Raw genomic sequence first — 15,726 nt, forward strand, 5'->3', positions numbered from 1 at the left:
GGAGCCCCGTCACTTCACAAGACACGGGAAACCTCTGTTGGTCTGGAGGAGCTGCAGCAGTTATTTCTGCACAAACGTCCACTGAACATTCACTAGATATTCTCAGAGCTAAACTAACTCTTCTGCAGTGAGGAGTGAGCAGCATGCACGGGAGAGTGGAGAGAACGAGCGCGGTGTGTGAGTGAAGGCAAGCAGAGGAGCAGAGGACAGCAGAGACTACGGCCCTGGAGACCAAAGCTACGTTCTCCCCCGCGTCCTCCGACCGCGGCCAACCAAGAGGTTTTGGTTCTTCCGTGTAGTTTGTGTTGGAGTCTGAGTCTGAACAGCGTAGCCACACGCGAGCGTGCATGAGACACCGACCCGAAATGATTTATACGTGTAAGAAGTTACAAACAGTCCCTTTTAAAGTGTTGTTGTACTGGAGGTGTTTCTGTCTTTCTCATTTACATACATGAGGAGAGCAGAATATTAGGAACACCTCTGAATATAACACAGTCCATGTCTTTGGTTGTCAAAGCCCAAAGTCACACTGTGTAACGAGGCCTTCAGCTAAATATGTTAATTAATGCGACACCATACCTGTCAGTGATTAATCATACCCGAAATACAAAGAAGAAAAGAGTCCTAAAATCTCAATTTGCTGCTCTCTAGAGAATAATGTGAGAGTTTATTATAAAGGGAATACTGACTGAAGGTTCATACTTATTTTGGGGGGGATTTGTGAGGCTGTGAATATGGAGAGAGATTTCAGACTCCGTCTCAGAACGACTGCGCTGTGAGTGCATTATGAAAATGAAGCTTAATGTAACGGCAGAGCTTTTAGCTGCAGCCTCGTTATACAGTAATATAATAGATCTTCAGGTTGGCTCGGCGTCAAATCAAGTAGAAGGAAGTCGTTTCCGGCACTCGGTTCAATCTGGCTGAAGTTGCTGTTTGAGCGATCCTAAAAAAATCCATTAGTCATTATCCCCGTTAGCTTCCTGAAGAGAGAACAATACACACAACTGTAAACACAAAAAGATCAAGAGAAAAGTGTCCCGTCAGTCAGTCAGAGGAGATGAGTCTAATATTAGAGGAAGAGGAAGAGGAGGCAGAAACCTCTTCTTCTTGTTTGTCGACTCGAGGGCACGCTGACAAAAAGGATAAAATGACAGTATGGATGAGCGGTCCTGTGGAAGCCTACACTTCTCTGTGAAGGCTTCAGCGTGACAGCTCTGCTGCACACCAGAGCTGTCAGGCAAACACAGCCCTTCGTCATCAAGAGGAGGAAGAGGAGGATGGAGACAGACTGGCACATGGTAATGCAGATTCCCTTTAAAAGAAGATACTGAGAGAGTCTCTCTCATTCTGCCGTCTGTAGGTATCAGGTACGATTAACGGTGAGGACGAGACTCAACAAGCTGCGGAAGGACCCGTTGTTCCTCAGTGAGACTTCCTGGATGAATCAATTAGTGTGTGTGTGTGTGTGTGTGTGTGTGTGTGTGTGTGTGTGTGTGTGACATACCAAACCACGCCTGCTGTTCTCCTTGAACCTCGATAGCCAGCCCAAAGTCGGCCAGCTTCACCGCTGCGTTCTTACACTTGCTGGCCAGCAGCAGGTTCTCCGGCTGCAGGAACACAAGCACAGTAAAACCTTCAGTTAAACTCTCCTTCTGCAGGTTTAAACCACTATAACCACGTCAACGAGCTGAAGACGCTTCCTTTGCTTTCATTTTGTGGATCAGGTGGTAGAAGTTGACGGTTTAGACTCACAATTAAAGCCCTGATTCTTGGCAATAAAGAAGAGTACAATATTAATAGTTGCGTTGTTTATCCAGTGTGATACAAAGAAACTTTAAATATTTTACTACGAAGTAATATTAATAATTAGCTGTTATTTACATTTCCTCCCACACAGGAGCAAGACACCCAGACTGAAAGCTCTCTTTGTAGTCGTTTCACGTCCTTTTGAAGTCATTTTGCATCTCTTTGTAGCTGTTTTGCGTCTCTTTGTAGCCATTGCATGTCTTCGTGGTAATTCTGCGTCTCTTTGTAGTTGTTTTGCATCTCTTTGTGGACATTTTGTGTCTCTTTGAGGTCGTTTTGTGTCTCTTTGTAGTCATATTGTGTCTCTTTGTGGACATTTTGTCTCTTTGAGGTCGTTTTGTGTCTCTTTGAGGTCGTTTTGTGTCTCTTTGTAGCTGTTTTGCGTCTCTTTGTAGCCATTGCATGTCTTCGTGGTAATTCTGCGTCTCTTTGTAGTTGTTTTGCATCTCTTTGTGGACATTTTGTGTCTCTTTGAGGTCGTTTTGTGTCTCTTTGTAGTCATATTGTGTCTCTTTGTGGACATTTTGTGTCTCTTTGTGGACATTTTGTGTCTCTTTGAGGTCGTTTTGTGTCTCTTTGTAGCTGTTTTGCGTCTCAATGTAGTCATTGCATGTCTTTGTGGTAATTCTGTGTCTCTTTGTGGTCGTTTTGTCTCTTTGTGGACATTTTGTGTCTCTTTGAGGTCGTTTTGTGTCTCTTTGTAGCTGTTTTGCGTCTCAATGTAGTCATTGCATGTCTTTTTGGTAATTTTGTGTCTTTGTAATCATTCTGCAACTTGTTGTAGTTGTTTTGTGTCTCTTTGTAGTCATTTGCATCTCGTTGTAGTTTTGCGTTTCTTTTAAGTCATTTTGCATCTCTTTATAGTTGTTTTGCATCTATTTGTAGTTATTTTGTGTCTCTGTGGTTGTTTTGTGTCTCTTTATGGTTGATTTGTATCTCCTGCGGGTCATTTTGCATTTCTTTGTAGCCTTTGACTGAATTTCCAACAAGAAACATCAACAGTCCCTTCATACGGAGGTTCTGGTCCAGGAGCCCTGGGCCTGTACCCGGTAGGCCCGTTCAGTAATCTATACCCGTGATACTAATAAGTCAACTTCTGACTCTACGACTTCTGGTTTCCATACGAGTTTACAAGGAAACCAGAAAAGAAAGTGTGACAGACCACTGGGATGCAACCAGTTAAACCCAGATCGGATGACTAAGAATAGCTTCGGATGCAGCACACACACACACACACACACACACACACACACACACACTCATTTCAACACTCTAACACACTCATACATATTCTAACACACACACACACACACACACACAGACACTCGGAGGCTGAGACAGACAGATGGGACTTAAAAAATATGTATAAGCCTTTTTTTTTTGCCATTTGTTTACTTGAGGAAGACCAAACACAGCTTGTCTTTCTGCAACAGTCGTGTCTTTCCTGCTCAGACGCTGATATAACAGCAATCTGACAAACATCGAGAGTCCACAGCACACACAGGGACACACACTGGGACACACACACAGGGACACACAGGGACACACACACTGGGACGACAGCTCCTGGTGTTATAAACCTGTTCACACTGACTGTCATTGATTTATGCCAATAAAGAAACAGCTGTATGTTGTTGAGCTCCAGCTGCAGGACGCTCATCATGTCACCCTCTGCTGGCGGATTTAAACCCAATTAGAGGACGCTTGATGGAACCTAGTTATGCACTAAAATTTTACATGTAACTCCAGGATGAAGATACTGAAGATTTGAAGGAATAGTTTAATACGCTTGTTTATTTTCTAGTAAGAGTTAGACGAGAAGATTGAAACCATTTTCCAACGGAGGGAGAAGGTTTACTACATGGAAAACATCACTGCAAGGTTACAACCAAGGACAGATCTATTCTTAACTAAGTGGTCCCCTATAAACTATTTTTTTTTAAGTGATGTGAATATGTAACAACTTGGGTATTTTTATTTTTCTATTCATTTTTGTTGAATAGAAAAAAATTGAAATGGTATTTTTTAAAATTTATTTATTTAATTTTCATTGTGATTTATTGTCACTATTTACTTTGTTTCTCTTTATTTTAATTTTATTTATTTATTAATTTTTCTTTCTTTCCCTATTTAGTTTTCTCTATTTAGTTTTTATTTACTTTTGTTTATTATTATTCCTATTCTATTTTTTTATATTCTTTTATTTCTATTTTCTAACTTTATCTTTCATTTTTATTTTATTTTTATTAATTTATCTAGTATTTATTATTTTTTAATTCTTTTTCTTTATTTATCTTCTCTTTTCTCCTAATATAAGTATAAAATAAACATGTTATTTTTCCTCCCTGTACATTTATGTATTCTCTGGGCCTATGGATGAAAAAATATTACTCATCCCTACTTAATGGAACAATTAAGTAATTAAGCTCACGGACACAAAGAGATGGGAGATTTATTTAATTGGGGAATGAAATACTTCGCTGCAGGAAGAACGACACAATATACAGGTTGGTTTCCTTTTGTTGTTGTTGTTTCCTTTTACATACAGAACATTTCCTGAGGATCAAATATGGATCCTGGAGATACGAGGTGTCAGACTGGCATCTTTCAGCCTCGTTTCATGAACAACTAACGAGAAAACAACAACAACAACGACATCTTTTCCTTTTGTAGTAACTTAATAAACCTCCACGAGGGAAATCATCACACCCACAACCTCACAACCTTTCCTATGTGTCCTCCTCTGAGTGGGCAACCTGTAATACACTGCTGTAGGGTGAAGAGAGTCCCACTGCAATAATATCATGTGAGCCGAGGCCGGTACGGCTCATAAAAATTCATATATATATATGATATGAACATTACACCCAGAAAATTACAATAACAATATTGTTCTGCATCTTACATTTTTCTTTGTGGATAACATTTTATTTCAACTTCCTGTTTGGAGTTTATAAACAGTTTATAAACAATTAATAAATGGCTTTTTATAACACATTATAGTGCACTGAAATGTAGTTGTAAGCAGATATTTAAGTGTTATTATTATAATTGTAATGTCTTCAGTAGTTTTAAAAACATTTATTTAAAGTTTGAAACCTGTTTTTGAATGAATTGTACATGTGTAACCATTAATAAATTAATCAAAGGTCTATAGAAAATCTAAATGTACTAGAGCCCAGAGGTGAAATCTCACAAAGATATTTATATTATAAAATAGAAAAAAACATCCTCAAATTGGAGAGGCTAGATATAGCAATTATTTGGCATTTTTGCTTAAATAAATAAATATCTTATCTTTTAAATCTACTGTATTTCTACTGTTTTTTAAAATGTATTTATGTATATATATATAAATTTATAAAAAAATATATATATTTTATCTTTTAAATCTACTGCATTTCTACTGTTTTTTTATTTATTTATTTATATATATATATTAATTTACAAAAAATAAATTAATATTTTATATTTTAAATCTACTGTATTTCTTCTGTTTTTTTATTTATATATTTATATTCATTTATAATAAATAAATAAATATTGTGTATTTTAAATCTACTGTATTTCTACTGTTTTTTATTTATTTATCTATATATATTATATATATATATATTATATTTATACAAAATGAATGTTATGTTAAGCAATTTAAATTGCCTTTGTCTTTGTCCTTTAAGTCCATCAGTCAGTCGAAAAACCTGCTCGTAGATACATTTTGTTTATCTCGCTGTGGGGAAAGTTTAAAAAAATCTAACTTCATATTTATATTTATTAACATTTGATGTAATTAGCAGTATCACTTCATGCCTAATTCAATGAACTTCCAGAGTAACTTAACACCAGGCTGAAAAGTGTTTTTTTCACGCCCACCAGTGATGTCACGGCGTACTGACACACCCCCTGAGGTACACTTCTACATCACTGCAGCACGGTGGGAGCTTTAACCAGATTTACAGCTGCTGTTAAGTTACTTTAAGTTCAAATAAAAACATCACTTTAATAAAATGAACACAGTATCTTCACTTCAATGCATGCACACACATTATTTTAATGAGGCACAAACTCATGCATGCATTGGCGCACAGACATGCATGGACATGCTATAGGTTTAAATGCTGCACTTACCAGCCTTCAGAGTGTGGTGTACAGACGCAGACAAATACAAATCCCTCCCAACACACACACAGACACACACACCCCTAGAGGTCACTCACCTTGAGGTCTCTGTGTACCACCCCCATCTGATGGCAGTGGAGCACGGCCTCCAGGATCTGCTGGATGCAATGACTGCACGACAACAGCAGGGGGAGCAGGTTAGTCTGAGCTCATTCATCCCCCCAGCTGTCACATCCATGCAGAGGCAGCCACATCTCAACTCCGGGCTGCACAAAATCACTCATACATGTATCCTCGCTGCACGCTCACACCACACACACACACACACACACACACACACACACTCACAAAGAAGTGTGAACATGTCTGTGAACTATGATGGAGTATCAGGGCCACATTGAGGGGGAAAAAATCTGAGATTTCGAGAATAAAGTCATAACATTACAAGAAAAAAGTCGTAATATTATGAGAATTAAGTCATAATATTACAAGAATAAAGTTGTAATATTATGAGAATGAAGTCATAAGTTTATGAGATAAAAAGTCGTAATATCATGAGAATAAAGTCATAAGTTTATGAGATAAAAAGTCGTAATATCATGAGAATAAAGTCATAATATTACAAGAAAAAAGTTGTAATATTATGAGAATTAAGTCATAATATTACAAGAATAAAGTTGTAATATGAGAATAAAGTCATAAGTTTATGAGATAAAAAGTCGTAATATCATGAGAATAAAGTCATAATATTACAAGAAAAAAGTCGTAATTTAATGAGATATAAAGTCATACTATTTCAAGAAAAAAAAAGTCGTAATATTATAATAAAGTCCTAAATTTACTAGAAAAAAAGTCATAATATTATGAGAATAAAGTCATACGTTTATGAGATAAAAAGTTGGAATATTATGAGAATAAAAGTAATTTCCTCCTCCACTAAAGAGTCAGTTTCCTCCAGGTTCTTTCTTCAGAATAAACTCAGTTTCTTGCACAATCTTTTCCAGGTCCTGATACTGATGATAACATGGTGCTGATGAGCCAAAAGATGAAGTATTTTTGTTATTTATGAAACTTAAACTTAAGTAGAACTTCACAAGATGTTTCTCATTTTCACACTATTTCCCCTCTAAAATAACACGTACAATTACTACTTTATAATATTATGACTTTATTCTCATAATATTATGACTTTTTTTTCGTAAACTTCTGACTTTATTCTCATAATATTATTACTTTATTCTCACAATCTCAGATTTATTTCTCTTCCCTCAATGTGGCCCTAATACTCCGTCGTAGTGAGCCAACGCTGGGAGAAGGTTTGCTATTTTCTGTTTCTGAAAGCGTTAGTCAGGCAGCGTGGGAGTGAGCTCCATGTGGGAGACGCTGTGTCTAACCTGCACATTTTCCGGTGTAATTTATTCAGGAGCGCTGCCTTTGACGAAACATTTTAGCAGGTTTCCGAGCATCTGAAGTAGACGCCGCTGTTACTCTGCTGAACTCTCTCTCTCTCTCTCTCTCTCGTTCATGCTTACTCACTCTCTCACACTTTCTTCTCTCTCACAGTTTTTTGTGCTCTGTCTGCTGGGGCCCACAGGAAATCACAGTTCTAGTTCAGACCGTCTAAAATAGTGCAACAAGAGTCCCAAAAGCAAGAAACCTGAAGTCAGGCAGACACGCAGTAGAGTCAGACTGGACGGACGGCAGGCACAGGCATTTTAAAACCACAGGCAGAAATTAAAACAGTCAAACAACAAGCATGTACCCGTGGACAGAGGGTGCAGGGCAATGCAACACAATGAGACACGCACACACACACACACACACACACACACCTTGAGGTCCCTGTGCACTATTTCATGTTGGTGGGTGTAAGACACACTGTCTAGAATCTGATGGATACAGTGACTGTGGAGACAAAACAACAGGGTGAGGGAGCAGATAAAGGAGGGAACACAGGAAGGAAAGGAAGCATAAATACAGAGAAGTAGAGGACGTAAGGGAACATCTGACAGGAGGAAGCCGTCTTTACGAACAGATTATAAGGGCAGTTCACCAAAATGACCAAAAAAACTCATATTTCCTGACTTGCTATGTTTTGATTTCCAGGTTTTGAGATATTTGTCTCTGATATTTCTGATGAATCATCACACATATGATGTTTGTCAATTTAAAAGATAATTTTTCCACGTCAAAGCCCAGAGAAGAAACGGCCAGTGGCACGAGGAAGGTCTATCATCTCTGGAGAGACGCTTATATTAGGCACATATGTTGCGGAAAACACGGATGGAATCGCAGAATCTGATCATAAAATGCGTGGAATTTGCCAAAATGTGGATTCAATTCATGCATTAGAAGCGTTTTTTCACAGCGCCTAAGCCGACTGAAGATAAAAAAAACTATGCTGCTATATGTTTTGGTTTCATTTACGGGCACGCTGTGTCGGCGTTTCATCGAGAGCGGACTCAGCTGCTGCTCACACACATGTTGAAGAGGCCCGCTCAGACGACTAGTTCACACTACACGACTTTAGCCCTGATTGTACACTCGCCAACAGTTTCTGGAGCTTCTCAAACAAAAGCCACAGGTCAGAGGAAAATTGGCGACTCCGCGCTCGCTGTGTCAACTAGCAGGCTAAATGTCTGACCTGTCGGTGGGCTACAGCCAGAGGGGTCACCTGTTAGTCATCCAAAAACCGGAGGAATTTGACACAGCTAAATTTAGAGCACTTTATTTTACGAAAGGGCGGCGTGTTTTGTTTTATAACTGTACTGAAGCACTTTCTTTGATAAAAGACAAAATAGTGCAACATTTTGTTACATCAAATTCATTGATATTCATTATATTTTGAATGTTTTCTTTAAAATTGTATTAATCCACCACATGATTAGACACTTTTCCTTTTGGCTTAAATCCTAAAATGTATTTCATATGGCCCTGGCTAATAGCTGGGATCTGTATCTGGTTTACTGTCGAGTTTTGCAGTTAGTGCGAGTTCGGTTTCTACGGTAATCCTCGTAATATTGCATCACTCATTGTGCATATTTGTCGTGATATGAAAATGCACCTGTTGGTATCCTGATGATTCATTTTCATGTCATCGAAGCCACTGTTGTACTCATTAGCCTACATTTCCTCAACCAACCGTAAAAAGTTGCGCCTCTGATGATGGCGTTAGATGAAAAGTGAGAGGATCATCAAAGTTATTACAACTCATCCTGAAGGGAACATGAAAGATGAACTCAATTTCATGGCAATCCTTCCAACAGTTGGGGAGACATTTCTCTCCAAACCAAAAACGAAAAGTCAGATTATCGCCAAAATCAGCAGGATTCATCCTCTGGGGATCATGAATGTTTGCACCAATTTTCATGGTAATGCATCAGATAGTTGTTGAGATATTTTAGTCTGGACGGGCTGACTGATTGACATCCTAAGGGCTGTGCTGCTAGCAGGTTAAAAACTAATCCACAGAGCTCATTGGAGCTACTTTACTGTGAATAAACACTCTCTGAGGATTATCCAGAATAATGGGGACACTAATGTGAAAAGACACACTGCTGTCGTTGCTAAGAAACGTTGTCATGACTCCCCGCTGTGAGCCCCACTAAACTAAACTCCACTCTCCTCCTCCTTGTCGTATCCGGGATATCTGAGACTCAAAACCTGGACGCGTTAAAACCAAAACACCCCCCACCCCTCGCGCGTGTCTGGACGCCGCTCGTCGGTTTAAAGAGAGAAAATATGTTTTTTTAGTCATTTGGGTGAACCTGCCCTTTAACGGGTCGGAGAAAGGAAGGAGTGATTGTGAGTGCAGATGGAGCACAGAGAGGAAACTGTCAGTGAGATACTGTTGGACGGTAATTAAGCCATGCTAATCACACACACCCACACACAAACACTTTGAGTGACACACACACACACACACACACACACACACACACACACACACACACACACACAGACACACATAATTTATGCAAAGAAACCAGGGAGGCAGATGAGAGGGGAGGAAAGGAAATAATAGGGAAAATAAAGAATACAGAGGAAAGAAAACACTCAATACATTGAGACGATTATCGTATGTGCCTCCGTTGTTGTTGCATACATGTATGTGTGTCCTACTTTAAACTGGATGTTTAATATGGAAGCACTGGTGTGAAAACAAACAGCAGCCCTGGTGCCAGCGTAGCTAATTCTACCTCATTGAAATTCTGCATTTTTTAATCTCAAATCAGATTTAATTAACTTAAATTAACACCCAAATATTTTCCAAAATAGCATTTTTACAGCATTAACTGATTTCAGGCAAGTTCATTAGAGTGTTAATCCCATTTGGTGAAACTTGTCGTCACCCCAAAATGTGTGTTTTCATTATACATTATGAGAAATAAAACAAAAGCTGTGTCCCCGTACTAAATTGATTGCATTGTAGGCAAGATACTTTAAGATTACCTCAAAAATAGCATAAACGTTTTGTTGGCAATGCAAAGAGGCGATCCGTTCACAACAACGTCGCTGCCGTATTTATGGCTTTATGTTGAGTGTTGATGGAGCAGCTGCATAGCCTGGCACTGATCAAACCAAACTCCATTCAGAAAACAAGCATTTTAAAAGTTGTTTGCTCGTCGTCTTGCAGACAGACCTGACAAAGCATGAATTCAGACTTTTTACAAATCAGCATCATTATGTAGTTATTTCGGCATCCTTTTGGTCCGTTTATTGCCCAACATATACCCAACAGGGCTTGCTAGATACAGTCACTGTATGTGAATACAGCTCGCTGCCGGGTGACGTTATGAACCCAGACACGACGGCGTTTGGTTTTCCAACATATCTGGAACTTCACCAACATATACAAAGCAGCAACAGGGGTTATTTCTTCCATGATTGATGGAAGAAATGGAGGAAAGAAAAGTTGTTGGTATCTATGGAGACAAGCTCCTTAAAACAAACCTAAATCGCGACAAAATATGTTTCCCTTGAAACGTAATTCGCAATGCAGTTTCGTTGTATGGGCACGTCATTTCAAGGAGAAAGGGCTGTTCTGTTACTGCGTGTTTAAGTTTGTTCAACGATTTGTTGCTTGATAAAAGTGTTTGACTTTTGTTTTACTGCAGGGTCCGACCCAAACATAATGGACACAGTTAAAGCAGAAGCACATTGACAGTTTTATATCATGGATATATCTAGTTACTGGGTAAAACTATGCTATATCTAGCTACAGTTAGCTGCTAGCAAATAGCTAATGAAATCCTGCCTTATCACCTCTGTATTTGTCATGTTCAATAATTTCCTATACTTGCATAAATTCACATGTTTTCCGAAAGTGACATTACAGAAAACACATACACTAAAAAGATACTGCTACAAAAATGCAGGCTAGATAAGGACTAAATATGGCATTTTTTAAGTACTTTTACTCCTAATACTAGCACTTTTACCAACGTATAATATATCTAAATGTCATGTTCTCATTAATCACTACATACTGGACTTCTTATCATGTAGTTAATTATGATTTGAGTAATTAAAATAGATAAAAGCACTGAACAAAAATCAACGCTTTTTGCAAAGAGTTCATTTGTAAAAACAGATTACGGTTATTCTTCAAATGATTTGATTGATGTTCCCCTGAGTCCACAAAATAAAATACAAAACAATATTTAAGAAAATAAATAAAAACAGAGATATCTGTTTTTGCAAATGAACCCTTCGAGTGAAAATGTCAAATAAGAGCTTGTTTAAGTTCATCATGTTATTTTGATTAGATTTTGCATTCACTAATCAGTGAGTAGACTCACTAAATCATCATGTGCTTGACTAGTGAACGACCTTTGCTCCACCTTATTTACAGAATAAGAGGATATATAAGAAGGTCATTTGAAGCCCTGAGTAGAGACAGAGATGAGGATAAAAAAAAAATCATCTTCTCCTCTTTTTACTGCGTCTCTAATTCTACCTCTTCCCCTCCTCCTTTTAATATTTCCGTCCCCTTCATTTCTTCTTCTCTCTCTCTCGCCTCCACAAACCGCCTCCACAGTCAAATTGATTTAAGTCTACCTCCTGAGGGGCGGGTTACAGCGTGGGCGTGTGTTGCATTTTTGCGCGTTGTGTGTACGTTTCCATCTGTCTGTAAATTCTGACTCTTTGGGGTTGAAAAAAAAAACGACCTCGATTTGCAATTCAGTTCACAGAAAACTGCGTAGAGGTTTTTATCCATCAGAGCTGGAATAAGTGTCAGAATAGTGTAATGATGAGAGGAGCTGGACTCTCAGGGCTGCTGGAGGACTGCAGAGGCTGGAGGACTGACACATGGAGGGGATGAAGAAGAAGAAAAAGAAGAAGAAGAAGAAGAAGAAGAAGAAGAAGAAGAAGAAGAAGAAGAAGAAGAAGAAGAAGAAGAAGAAGAATCACTGGGTGTTTACCTGGCATCTGCTTCACTGTAGTACTCTCTGGCCACAATGTCCTCAAACAGCTCGCCTCCTGTCACCCTGAGAAACGTAAAGATGGAGATGGAGATGGAGGTTAAAAACAACGGATTATATACATTCTTTCACATCACACACATCACACACATCACACACACACATACACACACACACACACACACATACACACACACACACACAGAGAGACAGGAGGGGGATGTCCTCATTAGGGGGAAACCCCGGCTGCAGGATTCACTCCGGCTGGGTTGCCATGGAGACTGGCTCCGGTGCGGGGGAGTGCTGTATCCGTGTGTGTGTGTGTGTGTGTGTGTGTGTGTGTGTGTGTGTTAGAGTGGAAGCCGCAAGGATGGAGGTAGGAGAGGAGGGGAGGGGTGTTATGTAATGGGGGGAACTGCCTCGGAAGCGAGGAGGAGGGGATGAGGAGGAGATGAAGAAGAAGAAGAAGAGGGAATGCGGATATAAAAGAAAGAGGAGACAGATGCGGCGAGGATTGAAGGAAGGGAGGGGGAAATTATAAGCACCATGCAGGGGAGAGGGAGGAGGAGGAGGAGGATGAAGGAGGGAGACGGAGAGCAACACAGTAGAAGGCAGAGAAAGAGAAGAGGGAAAGGAGGAAGGAAGGAAGGAAGGAAGGAACTTACAGGTCAAAGAGGAGGTAGTGGAAGCCTTCCTCTGAGATACTATCATGGAGACGAACTGCAACACAAACACACAGAGGCATCAAATTCATCTTTCTCTCTTTAGGAACCATCTAAGGCACATTCTTTCTTTTCATCTTCATCTAGTATTTGCTGTAAAATGCACATTAATTTAGTCTTAAATGATGAAGCTGGTGATATTCTACATTCTTCTTCTTGTGAATAAAGACCGAGAAAAGACTAAATCCACCGATGAATTGACAAATCTGTGTTGCATAAAGGGTGAGTCACACGGGCATTTAAAATTTCGTGGCAATTCATTTCAGTGGAAACGAGAAGTTGGTTGGAAAAATAAATCTGTGCAAATCTTTCATGTTAAGTTGAAGGTCTCTCCATGAATCAATGCTGATCCTAGTGTTGGCTTTTCCTGCCTCAGCCTCCCGACCGCGGCCGGAGGGAACGGGGGAGACGCCGGAGTTTTGGTGGGAGACGATAACGTTTCTCTCTGCGGAGCCCCGTCACTTCACAAGACACGGGAAACCTCTGTTGGTCTGGAGGAGCTGCAGCAGTTATTTCTGCACAAACGTCCACTGAACATTCACTAGATATTCTCAGAGCTAAACTAAATCTTCTGCAGTGTGGAGTGAGCAGCATGCACGTGAGAGGTGGAGAGAGAGAGAGAGAGAGAGAAGGAGCGTGGTGTGTGAGTGAAGGCAGGCAGAGGAGCAGAGGAGCAGAGGAGCAGAGTACAGCAGAGACTCCGGTCCTGGAGACCAAAGTTACGGTCTCCCCCGCGTCCTCCGACCGCGGCCAACACTGTTTAACAGCTTCACTAGATACAACCAAGAGGTTTTGGTGCTTCACGGGAGTTTGTGTTGGAGTCTGAGTCTGAACAGCGTAGCGGCACGCGAGCGCGCATGAGACACCGACGTGTAAGAAGTTACAAACAGTCCCTTTAAAAAATGACTAAAACAATTATTTGAGTATCAAAATAGTTGCCAATAAAATGTTCTGTCAATTGACTAAACAATTATGTTTAATACATACCGTATGAGACCTGTGACAACGGGTCACAAGTGCCTAAAAAGAGTTAGGAACCAAGAATCTGACCCAAATCTAATCTAACTTTGTGATTTCAAAGATGTGACACTTTAAAACGAGTCTCACCGATGTTGGAGTGCTTGAGCAATCTGCAGATCCTGGCTTCTCTCTCCAGTTTCTGATGATCTATAAGACAGTCAGACTTTAGGATTCACAACAACTTCTCACATTTACACCAACAAGACGAAGACGAAGACGAAGACGAAGAGGAAGAAGATTTAGTTTCTACAGTTTGAAGTGGAAACTTTTCTCAAGGTGGTTGACGAGGAGTTGTGAGACACACCGATGACTTTCCTTCACACAGATGAGATCAGCCTGAGGGCTGCACTCGTCCCAGATGCCCATTTAACCTCTCATAGAGGAGAGGAGGAGGAGGAGAGGAGAGGAGAGGAGAGGAGAGGAGAGGAGAGGAGAGGAGAGGAGAGGAGAGGAGAGGAGAGGAGAGGAGAGGAGAGGAGAGGAGAGGAGAGGAGAGGAGAGAAAAATTAGCGGAAAGAAGAAGAGGAGAGGAAACAGGAGGAGGAGAAGAAACGTGGAGATGGGGATAGAGGAAAGGAGAGGAGACAAGTGGACGAGAGGAGTGGAGAGGGGGAGACTAAGGAGGAAATTAAACAAGAGGAGACGAGAAATGAGGAGAGCAAAGAGCGGAAAGGATACAAGGGAGAGGAGACTAAAGGAAAGGAAATGAGGAGAAAATAGGAAACAAGAGGAAATGAGCTGAGAGGAGAGGAGAGGAGAGGAGAAGAGGATGGAGGGAAACTGGAAAACAGAGGAGATGGGGCAAGGAAATGAGGAAACAAAAGGAGAGGTGAGAAGAGGAAACAAGGAGAGGAAACAAAGAGGGGAAAGGAAACAAGAGAAATGGAAACGCTAAGAGGAGAGGAGAGGACCGAAATGAGACATGGAGAGGAAACGAGAGGAGAAAAGGAGATGAGGAAAGGAAACAAGAGGAGAGGAGAGGAAAAGAAAAGAAAAGGAGCAATGATGAATTTGGTTTTCTCTAAAAGGTGGAGGGAGACAGACGCTGCCGTCGTCCCACCACACTGATCTCATTTCTCTGCTGTAATCACATCCGTGTTGCTATTTTCAGATGATTTCTGGGACGTTTGTTTAACAGTATTTGATCAGTTCTATATTTGGAGGAAAAAACAGGATGACATAATGTCTAAAAACACCACAAATAGCACTTTAAAGGGACAACGTCAGCATAATCTGTCCCGACAAAACACAACAATCTATAGTAGAAAGAAATAGATTTTCTATTCTCGTAAAAATGTAGATTTCCGTCTGCGGATTCGTCGGCCTCTTTCTCAGAGAGGAAACAGACGTGGAGGCTTCACACGCTGGAATCAAACACTCGCTAAAGTATGTTAATGTGAGCGTTCAGATCTGGGACACACATGATGGTGAAATCCCCCATGATGCATCTCTGCTTCTTCACATCCCTACGAGACACTGGAAACACACACACGTGTTACATGTTATCTGTTAATGTCTCACCTCTGGCCGAGAGCTTTTTGGTGTTGATGATTTTGGAGGCGTACTCTTGGCCTGAGCAGAGTTTGACACAGCGGCGCACCACTGAAAAGGCCCCCCTGGGAAACAAAGACAGG

General features: G+C 40.3%; 1 protein-coding gene across 8 annotated transcripts in view; it reads right to left on the bottom strand.

The window, feature by feature from the left end:
* camk2b2 (calcium/calmodulin-dependent protein kinase (CaM kinase) II beta 2) overlaps positions 1-15,726 on the bottom strand; it is a 46,333-nt gene that overhangs the window by 24,787 nt on the left and 5,820 nt on the right. For 6 of the 8 annotated variants that reach the window (XM_074618434.1, XM_074618438.1, XM_074618437.1 and 3 more), the window contains exons 2-7: positions 15,614-15,708; positions 14,180-14,239; positions 13,016-13,070; positions 12,351-12,416; positions 6,024-6,096; positions 1,505-1,607 (exon numbers count right to left, since the gene is read on the bottom strand). In XM_074618434.1, the coding sequence (XP_074474535.1) occupies positions 1,505-1,607; positions 6,024-6,096; positions 12,351-12,416; positions 13,016-13,070; positions 14,180-14,239; positions 15,614-15,708 (452 nt within the window). Of the gene's footprint in view, positions 1-1,504; positions 1,608-6,023; positions 6,097-7,757; positions 7,831-12,350; positions 12,417-13,015; positions 13,071-14,179; positions 14,240-15,613; positions 15,709-15,726 lie in introns of those variants that run through there. The other 2 variants (XM_074618432.1, XM_074618439.1) reach the window with 2 other exon arrangements.

The sequence above is a fragment of the Sebastes fasciatus genome, chromosome 19 (genome assembly GCF_043250625.1).
Source record: "Sebastes fasciatus isolate fSebFas1 chromosome 19, fSebFas1.pri, whole genome shotgun sequence".
In the NCBI taxonomy this organism is placed as follows: Eukaryota; Metazoa; Chordata; class Actinopteri; order Perciformes; family Sebastidae; genus Sebastes; species Sebastes fasciatus.